The sequence below is a fragment of the Oncorhynchus kisutch genome, linkage group LG15 (assembly GCF_002021735.2).
Source record: "Oncorhynchus kisutch isolate 150728-3 linkage group LG15, Okis_V2, whole genome shotgun sequence".
Classification (NCBI taxonomy): Eukaryota; Metazoa; Chordata; class Actinopteri; order Salmoniformes; family Salmonidae; genus Oncorhynchus; species Oncorhynchus kisutch.
This window is the reverse complement of record NC_034188.2, coordinates 38,684,655-38,707,124: the sequence shown is the minus strand read 5'-3', so window position 1 is coordinate 38,707,124 and position 22,470 is coordinate 38,684,655. Positions and strand designations below refer to the sequence as shown.

At 41.6% G+C, this 22,470-nt stretch overlaps 1 protein-coding gene across 1 annotated transcript in view; it reads left to right on the top strand.

Moving 5' to 3' along the window:
* LOC109905280 (platelet-derived growth factor C) overlaps positions 1-22,470 on the top strand; it is a 91,563-nt gene that overhangs the window by 22,269 nt on the left and 46,824 nt on the right. The window contains exon 2 of the mRNA XM_020502562.2: positions 15,938-16,133. Coding sequence (XP_020358151.1) covers positions 15,938-16,133 — 196 coding nt within the window. The remainder of the gene's footprint in view (positions 1-15,937; positions 16,134-22,470) is intronic.

Genomic DNA, 22,470 nt, shown 5'->3' with positions numbered 1-22,470 from the left:
TTAAACAATGCTACCTTATATAATGTTACTTACCCTACATTATTCATCTCATATGCATACGTAGATACTGTACTCTATATCATCGACTGCATCCTTATGTAATACATGTATCACTAGCCACTAACTATGCCACTTGGTTTACATACTCATCTCATATGTATATACTGTACTCGATATCATCTACTGTATCTTGCCTATGCTGCTCTGTACCATCACTCATTCATATATCCTTATGTACATATTCTTTATCCCCTTACACTGTGTATAAGACAGTAGTTTTTTTTGGAATTGTTAGTTAGATTACTTGTTCGTTATTACTGCATTGTCGGAACTAGAAGCACAAGCATTTCGCTACACTCGCATTAACATCTGCTAACCATGTGTATGTGACAAATAAATTTGATTTGATTTGACATTTGCAACATTGTTTCAGTATTCAAATGCGATCTCCAGCTGCCCCATAGTAATGGACGAGACAGAGAAGCAGGCAGTGTTTCTCAGCCAGTCGAAATCATGAATCAGCTGACATTTCTTTATGGATATATACAAAGAAATGTGAAATTGAAAAAAATGTTAAAAACAAAACTAAGTGCAGCTAGTTTGCAGTCTTTCCAGCTACAGTTTGAAGTGATTGTGTTAGCTGTGTTGTGTTAGCTCTGAACAACAGTGTCCTGACAAGTGAGCACATTTTCTTTGCCAGGGGAAATCACGCCTCATTAGCTCATTGTAACTGCTACTTTGCTGTTATTCTGGCTGCACTGTTGATGTGACTGTAAGTTAGCCGTAGTTGGCTAACTCGAGAGCAAAGGGATAACAACTTTTCCAGCCAGCATGGCATTGGAACATTTTAGAACGAACGACTGGGTTGCGTCTGTAGATACAGAACAGAAAGACTGAACGACTGGGTTTGGCAACCACACTGCCAGCAGGCTTGGGTACCAACCCTAGATTTGTGTCGTAACTATCTTCCGGAAGGATTAAATAGAATGAATAAATCAATCAAAATAATGTTCATGAAAATATATCCGTCATTATTTGAATATGATGGTAACCCCCCGTAGCCAGTGTTTTGGAGGATATATTGGTATGGTTTGCCGGCACTAATTCGTCTTGGGCCTAACAACACGCGTGCCAATATATCCTCCAAAAACTGACATCACTGGCATTATCACGTAAAGTGCCCACAGAGTAAATGGAAGCTTTGAAGTGACGATCCATTGTTGTGCAGAGTGAGATAAGTAGTGAATGTGAAGTGTAAATTGATCACCTATGTTTGCCAGCTACAGTGCCATCAAACAATTCATACCACTTCTTACAGCCTGAATTCAAAATGTATTACATTTTATATTTTTTCTCACCCATCGACACACAATACTCCATAATGAAAACATGTTTTTATAAATTGTTGCAAATTTATTGAACATAAAATACAGATATCTAATTTACATAAGTATTCACACCCCTGAGTTAATACTTTGTAAAAGCACCTTTGCAGTGACTACAGCTGTGAGTCTTTCTTGGTAAGTCTAAGAGCTTTCCACATGTGAATTGTGCAATATTTGTCCATTATTCTTTTCAAAATTCTTCAAGCTCTTCAAATCAAATGTAACTTGACCGCTCAGGAACATTCACTGTCTTCGTGCTAATCAACTCGTATAGATTTGGTCTTGTGTTTTAGGTTATTGTCCTTGCTGAAAGGTAAATTCATCATGTCTGGTGGAAAACAGACTGAACCAGATTTTCGTCTAGGATTTTGCCTGTGCTTAGCTCCATTCTGTTTTTTTGTATCCTGAAAAACTCCCTAATCATTAACGATTATAAGCATAACGATAACATAATGCAGCCACCGCTTGAAAATATGGAGAGTGGTACTCAGTAATACAGTGGCTTGCGAAAGTATTCACTCCCCTTGGGATTTCTCCTATTTTTCTGCCTTACAACCTGGAATTGAAATATTTTTGTTAGGGTGTGTGTGTATCATTTGATTTACACAACATGCCTACCACTTTGAAGATGATGAAATATTTTTTGTGAAAAAAAAACAAGAAATAATACAAACAGAACTTGCATTACTATTCATCCCGCCTCCCAAAGTCAATACTTTGTAAAGCCACCTTTTGCAGCAATTACAGCTGCATGTCTCTTGGGGTATGTATCTATAAGCTTGGCACATCTAGCCACTGGGATTTTTGCATATTCTTCAAGGCAAAGCTGCTCCAACTCCAAGTTGGATGGGTTCTGCTGGTGTACAGCAATCTTTAAGTCATACCACAGATTCTCAATTGGATTGAGGCCTGGGCTTTGACTAGGCCATTCCAAGACTTAAATGTTTACCCTTAACTTCTTGCGTCGAGCAATCCCGTATCCGGGAGCGTAATCATAGCCTCATGCTCATTACCATAACGCAACGTTAACTATTCCTGAAAATCGCAAATGAAAGAAATATATTCACTCACAAGCTTAGCCTTTTGTTAACAACACTGTCATCTCAGATTTTCCAAATATGATTTACAACCATAGCTACACAAGCATTTGTAAGAGTATTGATAGCTAGCATAGCATTAAGCCTAGCATTCAGCAGGCAACATTTTCACAAAAACAAGAAAAGCATTCAAATAAAATCATTTACCTTTGAAGAACTTTGGATGTTTTCAATGAGGAGACTCTGTTAGATAGCAAATGTTCATTTTTTCCAAAAAAGGTTTTGTGTAGGAGAAATCGCTCCGTTTTGTTCATCACGTTTGGCTAAGAAAAACCCCTGAAAATTCAGTCATTACAACTCCAAACTTTTTTCCAAATTAACTCCATAATATCGACAGAAACATGGCAAACGTTGTTTAGAATCAATCCTCAAGGTGTTTTTCACATATCTATGTGATGATAAATCAAATAGTTGGGTTTCTCCTCGGAAGCAAATGGAAAAATACACGCAGCTGGAGGTTACGCAATAATTGCGACGGAGGACACCAAGCGAGCACCTGGTAGATGTAGTGTAAAATGGTCAATCTTCCAATGATATGCCTACAAATACGTCAATGCTGCAGAAACCTTGGGGAAACGACAAAGTGTAAGCTCATTCCTGGCCCATTCACAGCCATATAAGGAGACATTGGAACACAGCACCTTCAAAATCTGGGGCACTTCCTGTTTGAAATTTCATCTTGGTTTCGCCTGTAGCATCAGTTCTGTGGCACTCACAGATAATATCTTTGCAGTTTTGGAAACGTCAGAGTTTTCTTTCCAAAGCCGTCAATTATATGCATAGTCAAGCATCTTTTCGTGACAAAATATCTTGTTTAAAATGGGAACGTTTTTTTTATCCAAAAATTAAGAGCGCCCCCTATATCCAAGAAGTTAAACCTCTCAAGTGTTGCTTTAGCAATATGCTTCGGGTCATTGTCCTGCAGGAGGGTGAACCACTGTCCCAGTCTCAAATCTCTGGAAGACTGAAACAGGTTTCCCTGTATTTAGCGCCATCCATCGATCCTTCAATTCTGACTAGTTTCCCAGTCAATGCCGATGGAAAAACTGTGGGGATGGTGTTCTCGGGATGAGACGTGTTGGGTTTGTGCCAGACATAGCGTTATTCTTGATGGCCAAAAAGCTCAGTTTTAGTCTCATCTGACCAGAGTACCTTCTTCCATATGTTTGGGGAGTCTCCCACATGCATTTTGGTGAACACCAAACATGTTTGCTTATTTTCTTTTCTCGAAGCAATGGCTCTTTTCTGGTCACTCTTCCATAAAGCCCAGCTCTGTGGAGTGTATGGCTTAAAGTGGTCCTATGGACAGATACTCCAATCTCCTTCAGAGTTATCTTTGGTCTCTTCATTGCCTGTCTGGTTAATGCCCTCCTTGCCTGGTCAGTGAATTTTGGTGGGCGGCCCCCTCTTGGCTGGTTTGTTAAGGTGCCATATTCTTTCAATTTAATGGTGCTTCGTGGGATGTTCAAAGTTTTGTATATTTTGTTTTATAACCCAACCCTAATCTGTACTTCTCCAACTTTGACCCTGAACTGTTTAGAGAGCTCCTTGGTCTTCGTGGTGCCCCTTGCTTAGTGGTGTTGCAGACTCCGGGGCCTTTCAGAACAGGTGTATATATACACTGAGATTGTGACAGATCATGTGACAATTAGATTGCACACAGGTGGCTTTATTTAACTAATTATGTGACATCTGAAGGTAATTGGTTGCACCAGATCTTATTTAGGGGCATCATAGCAAAGTGGGTGAATACACATGCACGCACCACTTTCCAGTTTTAGATTATGTTTTTTTAACAAGTCATTTTTTTTCATTTCACTTCACCAGTTTGGACTATTTTGTATGTCCATCCATTACATAAAATCCATTACAGGTTGTAATGCAACAAAATAGGAAAAATGCCAAGGGGCATGAATACTTTTGCAAGGCACTGTATGTTGTATTAGATTTGCCCCAAACACAACCCTTTTGTAGTCAGGAGAAAAAGTTAATTGCTAAGCCAAATGTGTTGTAAGATTACTTTAGTGCCTTGTTGCAAACAGGATGCATGTTTTAGAATATTTTTATTCTGTACAGGCTTTCTTTCCTTTTCACTCTGTCAATGAAGTTAGTATTGTGGCGTTTTAATTGACTGAACTTGTATGTCTAAAACTAATGTACTGTCATTTTTCTTTGCTTATTTGAGCTGTTCTTGCCATAATATGGACTTTGTCTTTTACCAAATAGGGCTATCTTCTGTATACCACTGCTACCTTGTCACAACAACTGATTGGATCAAATGCATTAAGAAGGAAAGAAATTCCACAAATTAACAAGGCACACCTGTTAATTGAAATGCGTTCCACGTGACTACCTCATGAAGCTGGTTGAGAGAATGCCAAGAGTTTGTATAGCTGTCAAGTTAAAGGGTGGTTACTTTGAAGAATCTCTCATGATATATTTTTAAAAAAATGGTTACTACATGATTCCGTATGTGCTATTTCATAGTTTTGATGTCTTCACTATTATTCTACAATGTAGAAAATAAAGAAAAACTCTTGAATGAGTAGGTGTGTCCAAACCTTTTGAGTGGTACTGTACAAACAATGTCCATACTGCTTCCTTTCTCCAGATGTAACGGTTTTCTTCCTGGGAAGGAGAGGAGGACCGAAATGCAGCGTGGTTATGGTTGAACATCTTTAATAAAGAATATAACGTGAACAATATACAAAATAAGAAAATTTTGAAAAACCAAAACAGTCCTAACTGGTGCAAAACACAGAGACAGGAAACAATCACCCACAAAATACCCAAAGAATATGGCTGCCTAAATATGGTTCCCAATCAGAGACCACAATAAATTGAGAACCACTCTAGGCAACCATAGACTTACCTAGAATACTACACTGAACACAACCACATCAATCTACAAAACCCCTAGACAAGAAAAACACATAATCACCCATGTCACACCCTGTCCTAACCACAATAATAAAGAACACTGAATACTAAGCCCAGGGCGTGACACCAGACAGCTGAACTCTGGGTTGTGGGAGCCTGGCGGGGCGGCCATTAATTAGAAGTACAGGGGAACCCTCTTAAAGAAGCAGCTCTATATCTTAGAGACTAAAGCAAAGCCATTACATTTGTTTTTTAATTGCCCAGATTAAAATGTTCTTTGGTGCTTGTTTCCCCTTTCCTGGCTAGGATTAATCATTAAATTTGCCGCTGATGGAAATCACTTTAGACCGTTTGAAAAGCTTTATTCAGATTTGCTTGCATAGCTCCAAGCTTATTAAAGGGTTGGTCAGAATTTTTAATTTTTTGTTGATGTACCTAAATTTACCAAAAATGAACTTCCCAACTTTGCAATATCTGCCTACCGTAGGTGGCTTTTGCTTAATGGCTGTAATGCTACCTGTTTTCAAGGGCATGACAATGAAATAAGTGTGGTCTTTGGTGAGAAGTCATAAGTAGAGCTTTTTATTTATAAACTATTTTTACAAGTAATGGATTCTGTGGGAGGAAGATGTGTGAAGTTGAGGCTCTCTATGGAGTGTGAATGTGGGTAATGTCCAAGCTGCGATCCAAGATATACAAACTTGTGCACTTTCTGTGTTCAAGGATATTGAAAGGTCGACCCACCTCTCTTAAAAATTAACTTTCCACTTTATCAATACCTTCACTGTGGACTATTTTTAAGATGGAGTTTTCTGTTTTTGGGCCTAGAAAGCTTTATGTAAAAAAAGAAAAAGGTGGGTCTACGATCACCCGTCTGTCTTCAGTCTCCAACTCCATCCAACAACCTGGATCTCTAATCAGCCTTTAGCAGTATGTGGATCTTGAGAGGCAAGCTGTGTGCCAATATGGCCCGCCCAGATAAAACTGTAATTTACTCCAAACATCCAGCTGCCCATTTCAGACTACAAAGGGGCCCGGAGCCGCCTCTGCCATAAGGTCTTACAGCTGTGGAGGGAACTTGAAAAAATATGTGGCCTGTCTGTAAACCGGCTGGTGCTGAGCCAGACAGAGGGTTAGACTTATCTCCCTGCGTTTTGTAAGGTACGTCTCGAACCTCCCATTCACAGGATTTGTAATCGGTTAGAAGGAGAAACAAGAATTATCTTTAGATATTTACCCATAGCTAATGCTGAAATTAAGGCAAATCTGACCACCCGCAACAATGGCAGTTTGTTTTGGCATTTGGATAAACTAGACTGCCTTTTGATTTAGCTAACAATATATAGATATCAGCTTTGACAGTGTCCCAAAAAATATGTTTGAATGTGAGGACTGGTTACAGTTCACAAGCTGCCACTGTCACTCCCAGCAGGAGTCTTTTACATTATTATCCATATCGAACAACGTAACACTCTCAATGATTTGGCGTAATTGTTATTCATTATGTGAGACTTAATAAATGCAAACGAAAATAAGTCTGTCCAATGAAATCAGTCCATCACAGAGAAGCTCATGCTTGAAGCAAGCAGGGAGAGAGGTCAGTAGTAGTGTTTCCCAAACTTGGGGTCAGAGACCCAGGTGGGGTCCCCTAAAATGTAAATGGGGTCCCCTGAGAATCTTTAATCTTGTCAAACATTAATAACTGGTTTCTCTTTAAATGGGTATAGAATACAACATTTTAGACTAAACTAAGGGCCTTTTTACACTGTTATAATTCACTTTTATGTTATTGTATGTTGGTACAGCCTGTGGGACCTAAGGGTTTGTGAAATATAAAGACAATTTCATATTATTAGCATGTACACTGAGCAAAAATATAAATGCAGCAATTTCAAAGATTTTACTGAGTTACAGTTCATATAAGGGAATAAGTCAACATCAGTGCTGATTTATCACTCCTGTATGTAGTTAATTAGTTGTGAAACACGTATTATTGAGTAGAATTCAGTGATGAATAGTAAGTTAGTTGGGTTTTTTCATGAGGTTGTGGCTGCCATCTGGTGGCGACTAGAAACAACAATTGATGGCCCGTGAAAATATTAGTGCTTGAAAAAGTACTTACCATAGATTATAGGCAACATAGGCACTGAGCTAAAGGCTATGCTTCTATGCTTGCTTCAAGGCAAGCAACACCGAACCATGCATGAGTGTGCCAGCTGTTCAAGATGACTGTGTGATCTTGTTCTCTGTAGCTGACATGAGTAAGACCTTAATGTTCACAAGACGGATTACTAGGATGCGTAGTCTGAACATCCGCTGACCACGTGGCAAGTGTCTTCACTGACATTTTTAACCTCTCCCTGACCCAGTCTGTAATACCTACATGTTTCAAGCAGACCACCATAGTCCCTGTGCCCAGGAATGCCAAGGTAACCTGTCTAAATGACTATTGCCCCGTGGCACTCAAAGCTTTTCATGGCTACATATGTGAAAGGCTGGTCATGGCTCACATTAACACCATCGCAGACACCCTGGATGCACTTCAATTCACATACCGCCCCAACAGATCCACAGATGACGCAATCTCTATTGCACTCCACACTGCCCTCTCCCACCTGGACAAAAGGAACACCTACGTGAGAATGCTGTTCCTTGACTATAGCGCAGTGTTAAACACCATAAAGCCCTCCAAGCTCAACACTAAGCTCAGGACCCTGGGACTGAACACCTCCCTTTGCAACTGGATCCTGGACTTCCTGATGGGAAGCCCCCAGGTGGTGATAGTAGGGAACAACACAACCGCCACGGTGACCCTCCAACATGGATGGCTCTCAGGGGTGCGTGCTTAGTCCCTTCCTATACTCCCTGTTCACCCACGACTGCGTGGCCACGCACAACTCCCAATAACATCTTAGTTTGCTGACAACTTGACGGTGGTTGGCCTGCTCACCAACGACGATGTGTCAGCCTATAGGGAGGAGGTCACTGACACTGCCCGGACAACGTCCTCTCCCTCAACGTCAACAAGAGAAAGGAGCTGATCGTGGTCTATAGGAAACGGAGGGTCATGCTTGCCCCCATCCAATTCAAGGGGGCTGTTGTGGAGTGGATTGAGAGCTTCAAGTTCCTCTGTGTCCACATAACAAAGGAATTATCATGGTCCACACACACCAACACAGTCGTGAAAAAGGCATTTCAACGCCTCACCCCTCTCAGGAGGCTGAAAAGATCCGGCATGGGCCCTCAGGCTATATACAGTAGCGAGTCTACTTTATATAGACTCGGCCTTATTACATTTATTTCTTTACTTACCTATTGTTCGCCTAATACCTTTGCACTATTGGTTAGAGCCTGTAAGTAAGCATTTCACTGTAAGTATTGTCACTTAAGCCAAATACAAACTTTGATTTGATCCTCAAAAAGTTAGAGCTGCACCATTGAGAGCATCTTTACTGGCTGCATCACCGCTTGGTATGGCAACTGCTTAGCATCAGACCACAAGGCGCTACAGAGTTTAGTGCATACGTCCCAGTACATCACTGGGGCAGAGCTCCCTGCCATCCAAGACCTCTATATCACTCAATGTCAGAGGAAGGCCCTAAAAATAGTCTGACTCCAGTCACCTAAGTCGTAGACTGTTTTCTCTGCTACCGCATGATAAGTGGTACCAATGCACCAAGTCTGGAACCAACAGGACCCTGAACAGCTTCTACACCCCCCCCCCCCCCCCCCCAAGCCACAAGACTGTTAAATAGTCCGTTTGGGTAGGTAATGGCTAACTATTTAACTATCTGCAAGGACCCTTTTTACACTAACTCTTGGACCTCAGGACCTGCTAACAGATGGCCACTCCTGGGGTCCCATGTTTTGACACAGAGGGCCTAAGGGGAAGTACATCTCCTCTGAGGTGAGGTGTCCCCCTCACGTGGCCAGGGTGCTTACTTCACTGGACGAGGCCAGTGTTTCCCCAACACTGGTCCTTGAGTACCCCCAACAGCACACAGTTTCATTGTAGCCCTTGACAAACAACTCATTCAACTCATTAAGGGCTTGACAAGTTGAATCGGGTGTGCTTGCCCATGGTTTCAATAAAAATGTGTACTGTTGGGGGTACTCGAGGCACACTGGACTAGGGTGCTTTACTGTACTATCGGGCCAAAGGGATTTTTGAAAGGAAAAAAACCCCAGCTGCGTCTTGGCTTGCGGGTCTTCTGCCGAGTGATGGATCTTCCAGACAGACCATTAACATTCAAATCCCGCTATTTACATTTACCTTCTTATTCTCTTAAAGGCCCTTGCGCTCTCTCTCTCTCTCTCTTCCTCCTCCCTCCCTCTTTCCATCTATCCAAGTAGAGGAAATCAAATGTCAAAACAAACTGTAAAAAAAAATTCTGAAACCTACAGGTGCATATAACTTCATCTACAGCTGAAGTTACTTATCACTGTTGAAGATTTACCGACCTGTGAGTCGACTGTCTTCATGAGATGAAAAGTCGATAGTCTTAGGAGGTCTCCGGTATTTGTCTGCTCTGGTATGTCTGTCAGTAACGAACAGAGATAAGCCTTGGCCACATGGTGTCAAAGGGTTGTGTCATGCTGTCAATCAAATCTCAATGATTTTGTCTTTGACACTAGCCATAGTGGTTTTCATATGTTGTCAGGAGATAAAATGTTGCGAGTTGAAGGTTTGTCAAAAGTTTAGAAGACGCAGTTAGTAGAATGAGGATGCCTTTTGTGGACTTAAACCAACACAAATGCACTCAATTACTACAAACACACACTTGGACTACAAACCGGTATGTACAGTATAGGCCTAGGCACGCACAGTGTCTAGGCGTATACAGTGCCATGCCTCAGCCAGGCTTCTGTGCTGCCTCAGCCAGGCTTCTGTGCTGCCTCAGCAGGCTTCTGTGCTGCCTCAGCAGCCGCCACAGTAGCATCAGTGACCTCTGCAATTCAAGTGTCATGCTTTATGTTTAGTCTCATACAGGAGCTTATTGCCAGTCAGATTGTATCATTACAGATGGCAGAGGTCCGATGCAGGCCAACTTTTATTTTTAACCTTGCCTTAAACTCTGAGCGGAATGCTTACCATTTTGTCCGAGTTGAAGTGTGTTGTGGTCTGACATGAATAGTGCTGGTCTATTAGGGGAGCAAAAGTTATGTCTGACAAATATTACAACATGTCTGTTAGAAAAGCTCATTGCTACAGGCTTTCTAGAATGTGACATTCATGATATAATTATGAAAACATGAGTATTTAGTAATGTTACAGCAAAGCCAGAATAGTTTTTTTCTTCTTCAAATCTCACTTTCCATTGTGATAGGACACATACAACAAGTCCAGTGGGTGCCTTTTTACATTGGGTGGGTGGGTGGGTGGGTGTGTGTGCGTGCTCTTGAGTGTGATTGTGCATGTGAATGCAGAGTGCAACTACCTACTTAAGTGTTGTGGACTGTGACTAGGTAATTGTACATTAGTGTGGGTGTCCCTTCATGTCCCCCAGTGTGTGCGTTCATGTGAGCACTTACTCACTGTCCTCTGTTTTGGCAATCGAAAAGTTAATGTTTTAATAGTGTTAGCATAGGCCCAAATGGTTTACCAAGTAATGTGTCAACAAAGTACAATGGTAGCACTGTGTGTGTATACAGTTGAAGTCGGAAGTTTACATACACCTTAGCCAAATACATTTAAACTCAGTTTTTCCACAATTCCTGACATTTAATCACAGTCCAAATTCCCTGTTTTAGGTCAGTTAGGCTCACCACTTTATTTTAATCATGTGAAATGTCAGAATAATAGTAGAGAGAATGACCTATTTCAGCTTTTATTTCTTTCATCACATTCCCAGTGGGTCAGAAGTTTATATTCACTCAATTTAGTATTTGGTAGTACTGCCTTTAAATTGTTTAACTTGGGTCAAACGTTTTGGGTAGCCTTCCACAAGCGTCCCACAATAAGTTGGGTGACTTTTGGCCCATTCCCCTTGACAGAGCTGGTGTAACAGAGTCAGGTTTGTAGGCCTCCTTGCTCGCACACGCTTTTTCAGTTCTGCCCACAAATGTTCTATAGGCTTGAGGTCAGGGCATTTTGATGACCACTCCAATACCTTGACTTTGTTGTCCTTAAGCCCTTTTGCCACAACTTTGGAAGTATGCTTGGGGTCATTGTCCATTTGGAAGACCCATTTGCGACCAAGCTTTAACTTCCTGACTGATGTCTTGAGATGTTGCTTCAATATATCCACATCATTTTCCATTCTCATGATGCCATCTATTTTGTGAAGTGCACCAGTCTCTACTGTAGCAAAGCACTCCCACAACATGATGCTGCCATCCCCATTCTTCACGGTTGGGATTGTGGTGTTCAGCTTGCAAACCTCCTCCTTTTCCTCCAAACATAACGATGGTCATTATGGCCAAACAGTTCCATTTTTGTTTCATCAGACCAGAGGACATTTCTCCAAAAAGTACAATCTTTTTCCCAATGTGCAGTTCTAAACCGTAGTCTGGCTTTTTTATGGCGTTTTTGGAGCAGTGGCTTCTACTTTGCTGAGCGGCCTGAAAAAACATGTGCGAGCAAGGAGGCCTACAAACCTGACTCCGTTACACCAGCTCTGTCTGGCGGAATGGGCCAAAATTCACCCAGATTATTGTGAGAAGCTTGTGGAAGGCTACCCAGAACATTTGACCCAAGTTAAACCATTTTAAAGGCAGTGCTACCACATACTAATTGAGTGAATGTAAACCTCTGACCCACTGGGAATGTGATGAAAGAAATAAAAGCTGAAATAAATCATTTTTTCTACTACTATTTTGACATTTCACATTCTTAATATAAAGTGGTGATCCTAACTGACCTAAGAAAGAGAATTTTGACTAGGATTAAATGTCAGGAATTGTGAAAAACTGAGTTTAAATGTATTTGGCTTAGGTGTAAGTAAACTTCCGACTTCAACTGTGTGTATGTATATTTATGTATTTGTCCTATTTATTCAAACTCACTTACTCCCATAATCTTGATTACACTTTCCTCACAGAAAGTGGGTCAAGGGAAAGTCAGGTTTGAGGTAATTCACTCCTGAGATTGGGCCTATTATGTGACATTGGTTAACCTGGGGAGAGAGGTCATTTGGAAGTCTGGGTTTCATGCAGAAATGGACAGACCTAGAGGTGTGTGTGTGTGTGTGTGTGTGTGAGCCACTAAAACAGTGGAGGTTGAAAGTGGGTGTGTAATATAAAGATGGTATGTGGCCTCATACTGTATTGTAGCTTTTTTTTCTCTTTTTATTTTAAAAAGGTCTTGTTCAAGGGAATAGTTCTAATTCCTGTTTTAACACAGACATGACAGAATATGTACATATTTTCCCCATTTATTACAGTAAACCACACTGTGACTGTACCATCAGTGGGCTACCGGAAACGCATCCGATGACATTTGCACCTGCAAATAGAACTTGATTTCTATGATATATCAGACTGTCGATTTAAGAAGTTCAACATGCAACATAATATCCCTTTTGGTTTTATGGACAGAGTAGGATATCACTTTCTTCCCACGTGTCTAAAAACCTTCTAATCAGGGCATAACCTTTTCTCTCCTTCCCTCTGTCACTGACAGTAAGGCCAGATTGTCATTTAATAAAAAGGCATTCCATTCAGCATTTAGCTGATTTTCCCCAAGGAATTATGTTTGGGAATGGTTCCCAAATGCATTTGTCTATTTTTAATTGCAACAAGTATGTTTTTAAAGGAGGTTGGTTGTTCTCCACCTACATTAAAACCATGTGTATCCTACTATTCTTAATGTGCCGCTTGTACTGGTATATCTGAGGTCGTATTTTCACAATCATTATGTACCTAATGAGCCTCTGTTTTCCACACTGTAATACGAAGGTAATTCAAGACATGCCATTGTGATGGAAAGCCTTAACAGGATTAAAGAGCCTATCGGCTGGCTGGTTTTATAGCTGTTAGTGGTCCAACCAACCAATGACTAGCAAGCGAGCAGTCAATCAAATGGGCCCAATGATGCCGTTACTTGCACCTCCAGATGAAATGAGCTATAAAACTTTTTTTTAAAAATTGACATCAAAGACATCAAATAAAAGTTGGCTGAAGCAACAAGGATGATCTGTTTATCTCTGACTGAGAACATAAGGTGTTTTGTTTCTTCTGGAAGAGGTGTTTCTGAGTTGTACAGCCATGAAATACTGCTTGAAGGGTAATCGGCTCTTTTGTCTGGAAAGATATTGCACAAAATGTCCGTTTTCTATCTCCGGGGGAGTGAAAGAATCATTTTGCTGCAACAGCTTGCCTACCCAAACAAGGTGGCTTTTCTTTTTCCTCGCTGTGGTTGGTGTTGAAAGCCAAGTTTTTTATTTTTTTTATTTTTTAACTTCTGTGAAAGAACCGGCTTCATTGAGAAGTCTTGACATGCGACCGTTCCTTATAATTTGTGTCTTACGTAATTCTCTCCCTTTCCTAGTTGGCGTTCCACCAACCCTAAATGGAAACATCAAAATCTTTTGATGGTGTCTGATGTGTTATCTCACCAAGCTGTGTCATCCCAATTATTTATCTCATATTTGTGGTCGACAAGCACTGTATTTCGTGCCAGATGTACAACTTGTGTCACAGTGGATCAAATCGAGTTGGATCTTGGATCAGACACTTACGCACAATGTCTTTCTGTTGTCGACGACTCCCTTGGTCAGCAATGTTGTCCAGACAACGCAGTCAGCGCTCGGGGAAAACTCCCTGCTATTGCGACCTGTAATAGTGATCTGGGGTCATCTGACCAACACTGGCAGAAACCACTGTGTTATAGAAGTATAGTCTACTCTTCCTTGTTAAATCATGCTAACATGGCAAGATTTGTGAGATGGTTCTGCACAGTCTCCCTTTGCCTGACTCTTGATTAGAGAATGGAAATGCTATCCTGTGCAATTAAAATCCAATTGTTCATCTGGAAAAGCTTACTTTCCTCTTATTCCTCAAAGCTGCCTGTTTTAAAGCCGATCTCCCTGATACATCTATATGTGACATCATAACGACACTGTTTCTTAGGAGATTGGTTCAGCTCGCTATTATTGTCGTGGTGGGAGGCAGGCAGTAAATTTTGGGCCGGTAGGCTGGCAAACAGACAAATTATTGACAGTGTATTCTCCTTGAGGTGACAGGCCCTGATGGAGAGAGGGAGTGTAGAGGGGCAGCGTGAGGGGTGTGATTTAAGACCCTTTGGCTGCAGGTCCCGGGGGAAACCGGCCCGTGGTGGGTAGCTCGTTAAGTCATTCCAGGAGTTTATGGAGACAAGATGTTGAATCATAGTGTATTGTAGCTGTAATTTTTTTTTAAAGGAACCGCTGACAGTGGAGATTTGTGTAAATTATAGTGTCAGAAAGGTGTTGGGGAAGCTTTGAGATGTTTTTTTTCTTTGCTGTGGTTGTAAAAGTCACTCAAATACTTTGCCCCTATAGGGAAGGACACGTACTTCCTGAGGCAACACTTGATATTTTGTCAAACGGTAGTGTTCAGGCATTTCATTTATTTCACAAAATAAATTAAGCTTAATAGGTATTGTGATGTTCAGTGTTTAGGCAGGGGCAGTGGACTGATGCTTTACTGTGCCAAATGGCAAACTGGAACAATTATTTTGGCCCACTCATACAGTATGATGGCCCCAATCATAAGTGACCCTTATTTAGTGTTTTGCCCCTCTGACCATTCAATGTTTTAACAGTTGTTTTCTTTCTTCGATTAACAAAAGTAGATAATTTGTCAGACAGAGACTATAGTGAGAATGACATTGCAAGCAGACCTTACATGTTTCATACTTGCGCTCTTACCAGCAGAAACCAACTTCTTGTGAGTAAAAACTTAGTGTGTGTGGTGATTCCTTTTGAGGATTATTGCATTGATCCACATCAAATCTCTGAAGCGGTGCTGCGTTGGCAGAACATAAAACCGTGTCCACATTTCAACACAGAGGTCTCATAACCATTTATTAAGTTATACTTTTATTACTCCACTGTATTACTTTAAAAATATTATCAGAGGCTCTGACGATCAATATTTAATGAAGATGCAATTTAGCTGGTAACTCATAGCCTCTGTCGAATAAATTATTCTTTATCAGTTTGGTGTTCGCATATTTAGCCTGGCAGAACAGTCTGTGCATTCTTCCTCTTTCCTCAGATATATTTTTACTTACTTCTGTATCGTCATTACTTTTTTCTGTGTTTACATTGTATTATATTGGAGGTTGTGAGGCTTCCACCCCATTTGCATTTCCCAAAAATGGATACAAGGTTTATTGTTATAAGTATGGCATTTCATTATTCCAAATACATCGCCATCCAAAAAGATTCTTTTTTTTCTTAGCCTTGTGCATCAGTAGGTTTCTACCATGTCCTGAAATGGCCAACATCTTTAATAAACCACAATTACAATGCCAGCAGAGATGAAGTTCACCATTCCTATTCATCTTTACACAATCTTTCATCTTGTCTCAAACAACTCTTCTACCAATGTAAATATAATATAAAAGTAACATTTCCCAAATATCTTTCCAAGGAGTCCAAGATTCCCAGCATGAGAAGATAATCCCCGTCACAGGAGAGGGAGTGATCCATAGTCCGGACTTCCCACTCACCTACCCCAGGAGTACCGTGTTGGTCTGGAGACTAGTGGCCTCCAATGACAACATGAGAATCCAGTTATCCTTCGACGAGAGGTTTGGCCTGGAAGACCCAGAGGATGGAATATGCAAGTAAGATCATAAGCAAAAACACATATGAAATGTGCATATAACATATTGTGAGAACAACTAAGATTTATATTGCAAATGCAACATATAGACAACATAGCTACACTATATATAGAAAAGGATGTGGACACCCCTTCAAATGAGTGGTTTTGGCTATTTCGGCCACACCCGTTGCTGATAGCTGTATAAAATGGAGCACACAGCCATGCAATCTCCATAGACAAACATTGGCAGTAGAATGGCCTTACTGAAGAGCTCATTGACTTTCACCACCTTTCCAGCAAGTCAGTTCGTCAAATCTCTGCCCTGCTTGAGCTGCCTCGGTCAAATGTAAGTGCTGTTATTGTGAAGTAGAAACGATTGTTCTGCCCTCACAATATGTGTAAGTATAAAGCTTGGCAGACAGCTTATAACTCCCAATAAAGACCCCGGAGGCAGGAGTACTCTTTTTTTATGTTTCGTGAGATAATCTTTGCAAAACTGTAAACTACAGAATAAAGTATTTAAAAAAAAAAATATATATATATATATATATATATATATTATTAGAAAATGATTTGTACACATTAATACATAAATGCGTACACAAAGAATAGACTCCTGCATGAACCATCACGAGCTAACAATACAATAGGTCTAGCTAGTCAACATGACATTGCAGAAAGGATGACAATTTACCTGACTGGAAAAGTGCCACAAAATTACTAAATTAATACACATATTAAAAAATAATTACAACTGTATCATCTTGTAACAGAGATACCTAGTCACTCACATTAGCCAGATACACAACAATATAAAGTAAAGGAAGCTAAGTTGCATGTCAAAAAGATAGCTAACATGATAACACCTAATGTATTCTCCTATGGCGATTAGTTAGCACACATTAGCTTAGCATCATTGCATCCCTAAAGCCTAGAATACACTTTTAAAAATGTTAATCTTCTAGAAAGCACAGCTTGAATGAACAAAAGCATGTACTAATGACTCAAAAACCAAAGGTGCCTACTTAAAAACTTATCTTTATCAAAGGCCTAGTAGGTAAGGAAGATGAAGCTTATCTGTATGTTTCCGTTGGAATGAGCTCTAAACACGAAGTTGGTTGATTTAAAGCTACGGTACCCACGTTTGCCACTAGATGTCAGAGTAGCGCAATAGAGCACTATAATACTATGTATAGATAACTATATGTCTATCAGAACAGTTCTCACTTAGTTTAAATACACTGTAAGGTCCATGGAAAATGAGAACACCTCCTCCCAGCTGCCCACTGCACTGAGGATAGGGAACTCTGTCACCACCGATAAGTCCACTATAATTGAGAATTTCAATAAGCATTTTTCTACGGCTGGCCATGCATTCCACCTGGCTACCCCAACCCGGTCAACTGCACTGTACCCCCCCACGGCAACTCGCCCAAGCCTTCCGCATTTCTCCTTCTCCCAAATCCAGTCAGCTGATGTTCTGAAAGAGCTGCAAAATCTGGCCCCCTTCATATCAGCCGGGCAAGACAATCTGGACCCTTTCTTTCTAAAATTATCTGCCGAAATGATTGCAACCCCTATTAATAGCCTGTTCAACCTCTTTCATGTCACCTGAGATTCCCAAAGATTGGAAAGCAGCTGCGGTCATCCCCCTCTTCAAAGGGGGGGACACTCTTCACCCAAACTTTTACAGACCTATATCTATCCTACCCTGCTTTTCTAAGGTCTTCGAAAGCCAAGTCAACAAACAGATTACCGACCATTTCGAATCCCACGCACCTTCTCCGCTATGCAATCTGGTTTCAGAGCTGGTCATGGGTGCACCTCAGCCACGATCAACATCCTAAACGATATCTTAACCGCCATTGATAAGAAACAATACTGTGCAGCTGTATTCATTGACCTGGCCAAGGCTTTCGACTCTGTCAATCACCACATCCTCATCAGCAGACTCAATAGCCTTGGTTTCTCAAATGATTGCCTTGTCTGGTTCAACAACTACTCATCTGATAGAGTTCAGTGTGTCAAATCGGAGGGCCTGTTGTCCGGGCCTCTGGCAGTCTCTATGGAGGTGCCGCAGGATTCAATTCTCGGGCCGACTCTCTTCTCTGTATACATCAATGATGTTGCTCTTGCTGCTGGTGATTATTTGATCCACCTCTACGCAGACGACACCATTCTGTATACATCTGGCCCTTCTTTGGACACTGTGTTAACTAACCTCCAGATGAGCTTCAATGCCATACAGCTCTTCAACTGCTCTTAAATGCAAGTAAAACTAAATGCACGCTCTTCAACCGATCGCTGCCCGCACCCACCCAGCATCACTATTCTGGATGGTTCAGACTTAGAATATGTGGAAAACTTCAAATACATAGGTGTCAGGTTAGACTGTGAACTCTCCTTCCAGACTCACATTAAACATCTCCAATCCAAAATTAAATCTAGAATCGGCATCCTATTTCACAACAAAGCATCCTTCACTTGTGCAGCCAAACATACCCTTGTAAAACTGACCATCCTAACGATCCTCGACTTCGGCGATGTCATTTACAAAATAGCCTCCAACTCTAATCAACAAATTGAATGCAGTATATCACAGTGCCATCCGTTTTGTCAAAAAAGCCCTATATACTACCCACCACTGCGACCTGTACGCTCTCGTTGGCTGGCCCTCGCTTCATACTCGACGCCACTGGCTCCATTTCATCTACAAGTCTCTGGTAGGTAAAGCTCTGCCTTATCTTAGCTCATTGGTCACCATAGCAGCACCCACCCGTAGCATGCGCTCCAGCTGGTATATCTCACTGGTCACCCCCAAAGCCAATTCCTCCTTTGGTCGTTTTTCCTTCCAGTTCTCTGCTGCCAATGACTGGAACGAACTGCAAACATCTCTGAAGCTGGAGACTCATATCTCCCTCACTAGCTTTAAGCACCAGCTGTCAGAGCAGCTCACAGATCACTGCACATGTACATAGCCCTTCTGTACATACAGTGCCTTGCAAAAGTATTCGGCCCCCTTGAACTTTGCGACCTTTTGCCACATTTCAGGCTTCAAACATAAAGATATAAAACTGTATTTTTTGGGGAAGAATCAACAACAAGGGGGACACAATCATGAAGTGGAACGACATTTATTGGATATTTCAAACTTTTTTAACAAATCAAAAACTGAAAAATTGGGCGTGCAAAATTATTCAGCCCCCTTAAGTTAATCAAATCAAATCAAATTTATTTATATAGCCCTTCGTACATCAGCTGATATCTCAAAGTGCTGTACAGAAACCCAGCCTAAAACCCCAAACAGCAAGCAATGCAGGTGTAGAAGCACGGTGGCTAGGAAAAACTCCCTAGAAAGGCCAATACCTAGGAAGAAACCTAGAGAGGAACCAGGCTATGTGGGGTCCTCTTCTGGCTGTGCCGGGTGGAGATTATAACAGAACATGGCCAAGATGTTCAAATGTTCATAAATGACCAGTATGGTCGAATAATAATAAGGCAAAACAGTTGAAACTGGAGCAGCAGCACAGTCAGGTGGAAGTTGAAACTGGAGCAGCAGCATGGCCAGGTGGACTGGGGACAGCAAGGAGTCATCATGTCAGGTAGTCCTGGGGCATGGTCCTAGGGCTCAGGTCCTCCGAGAGAGAGAAAGAAAGAGAGAAGGAGAGAATTAGAGAACGCACACTTAGATTCACACAGGACACCGAATAGGACAGGAGAAGTACTCCAGATATAACAAACTGACCCTAGCCCCCCGACACATAAACTACTGCAGCATAAATACTGGAGGCTGAGACAGGAGGGGTCAGGAGACACTGTGGCCCCATCCGAGGACACCCCCGGACAGGGCCAAACAGGAAGGATATAACCCCACCCACTTTGCCAAAGCACAGCCCCCACACCACTAGAGGGATATCTTCAACCACCAACTTACCATCCTGAGACAAGGCTGAGTATAGCCCACAAAGATCTCCGCCACGGCACAACCCAAGGGGGGGGCGCCAACCCAGACAGGATGACCACAACAGTGAATCAACCCACTCAGGTAACGCACCCCCTCCAGGGACGGCATGAGAGAGCCCCAGCAAGCCAGTGACTCAGCCCCTGTAATAGGGTTAGAGGCAGAGAATCCCAGTGGAAAGAGACAGCAAGGGCGGTTCGTTGCTCCAGAGCCTTTCCGTTCACCTTCCCACTCCTGGGCCAGACTACACTCAATCATATGACCCACTGAAGAGATGAGTCTTCAGTAAAGACTTAAAGGTTGAGACCGAGTTTGCGTCTCTGACATGGGTAGGCAGACCGTTCCATAAAAATGGAGCTCTATAGGAGAAAGCCCTGCCTCCAGCTGTTTGCTTCGAAATTCTAGGGACAATTAGGAGGCCTGCGTCTTGTGACCGTAGCGTACGTGTAGGTATGTACGGCAGGACCAAATCAGAGAGATAGGTAGGAGCAAGCCCATGTAATGCTTTGTAGGTTAGCAGTAAAACCTTGAAATCAGCCCTTGCTTTGACAGGAAGCCAGTGTAGAGAGGCTAGCACTGGAGTAATATGATCAAATTTTTTGGTTCTAGTCAGGATTCTAGCAGCCGTATTTAGCACTAACTGAAGTTTATTTAGTGCTTTATCCGGGTAGCCGGAAAATAGAGCATTGCAGTAGTCTAACCTAGAAGTGACAAAAGCATGGATTAATTTTTCTGCATCATTTTTGGACAGAAAGTTTCTGATTTTTGCAATGTTACGTAGATGGAAAAAAGCTGTCCTCGAAATGGTCTTGATATGTTCTTCAAAAGAGAGATCAGGGTCCAGAGTAACGCCAAGGTCCTTCACAGTTTTATTTGAGACGACTGTACAACCATTAAGATTAATTGTCAGATTCAACAGAAGATCTCTTTGTTTCTTGGGACCTAGAACAAGCATCTCTGTTTTGTCTGAGTTTAATAGTAGAAAGTTTGCAGCCATCCACTTCCTTATGTCTGAAACACATGCTTTTAGCGAGGGCAATTTTGGGGCTTCACCATGTTTCATTGAAATGTACAGCTGTGTGTCATCCGCATAGCAGTGAAAGTTTACATTATGTTTTCGAATAACATCCCCAAGAGGTAAAATATATAGTGAAAACAATAGTGGTCCTAAAACGGAACCTTGAGGAACACCGAAATTTACAGTTGATTTGTCAGAGGACAAACCATTCACAGAGACAAACTGATATCTTTCCGACAGATAAGATCTAAACCAGGCCAGAACATGTCCGTGTAGACCAATTTGGGTTTCCAATCTCTCCAAAAGAATGTGGTGATCGATGGTATCAAAAGCAGCACTAAGGTCTAGGAGCACGAGGACAGATGCAGAGCCTCGGTCCGATGCCATTAAAATGTCATTTACCACCTTCACAAGTGCCGTCTCAGTGCTATGATGGGGTCTAAAACCAGACTGAAGCATTTCAGTAAGGTAAATTGTTAATATTCATCTATGCATGTGATGTCATCTAGTAACATCCATATGATATTGATGTGTACAAGTCTATACCATACCATAGTTAATACTTTGTAGCGCCACCTTTTGCTGCGATTACAGCTGTAATTCGCTTGGGGTATGTCTCTATCAGTTTTGCACATCGAGAGACTGAAATTTTTTCCCATTCCTCCTTGCAAAACAGCTCGAGCTCAGTGAGGTTGGATGGAGAGCATTTGTGAACAGCAGTTTTCAGTTCTTTCCACAGATTCTCGATTGGATTCAGGTCTGGACTTTGACTTGGCCATTCTAACACCTGGATATGTTTATTTTTGAACCATTCCATTGTAGATTTTGCTTTATGTTTTGGATCATTGTCTTGTTGGAAGACAAATCTCCGTCCCAGTCTCAGGTCTTTTGCAGACTCCATCAGGTTTTCTTCCAGAATTGTCCTGTATTTGGCTCCATCCATCTTCCCATCAATTTTAACCATCTTCCCTGTCCCTGTTGAAGAAAAGCAGGCCCAAACCATGATGCTGCCACCACCATGTTTGACAGTGGGGATGGTGTGTTCAGGGTGATGAGCTGTGTTGCTTTTACGCCAAACATAACGTTTTGCATTGTTGCCAGAAAGTTCAATTTTGGTTTCATCTGACCAGAGCACCTTCTTCCACATGTTTGGTGTGTCTCCCAGGTGGCTTGTGGCAAACTTTAAACGACACTTTTTATGGATATCTTTAAGAAATGGCTTTCTTCTTGCCACTCTTCCATAAAGACCAGATTTGTGCAATATACGACTGATTGTTGTCCTATGGACAGAGTCTCCCACCTCAGCTGTAGATCTCTGCAGTTCATCCAGAGTGATCATGGGCCTCTTGGCTGCATCTCTGATCAGTCTTCCCCTTG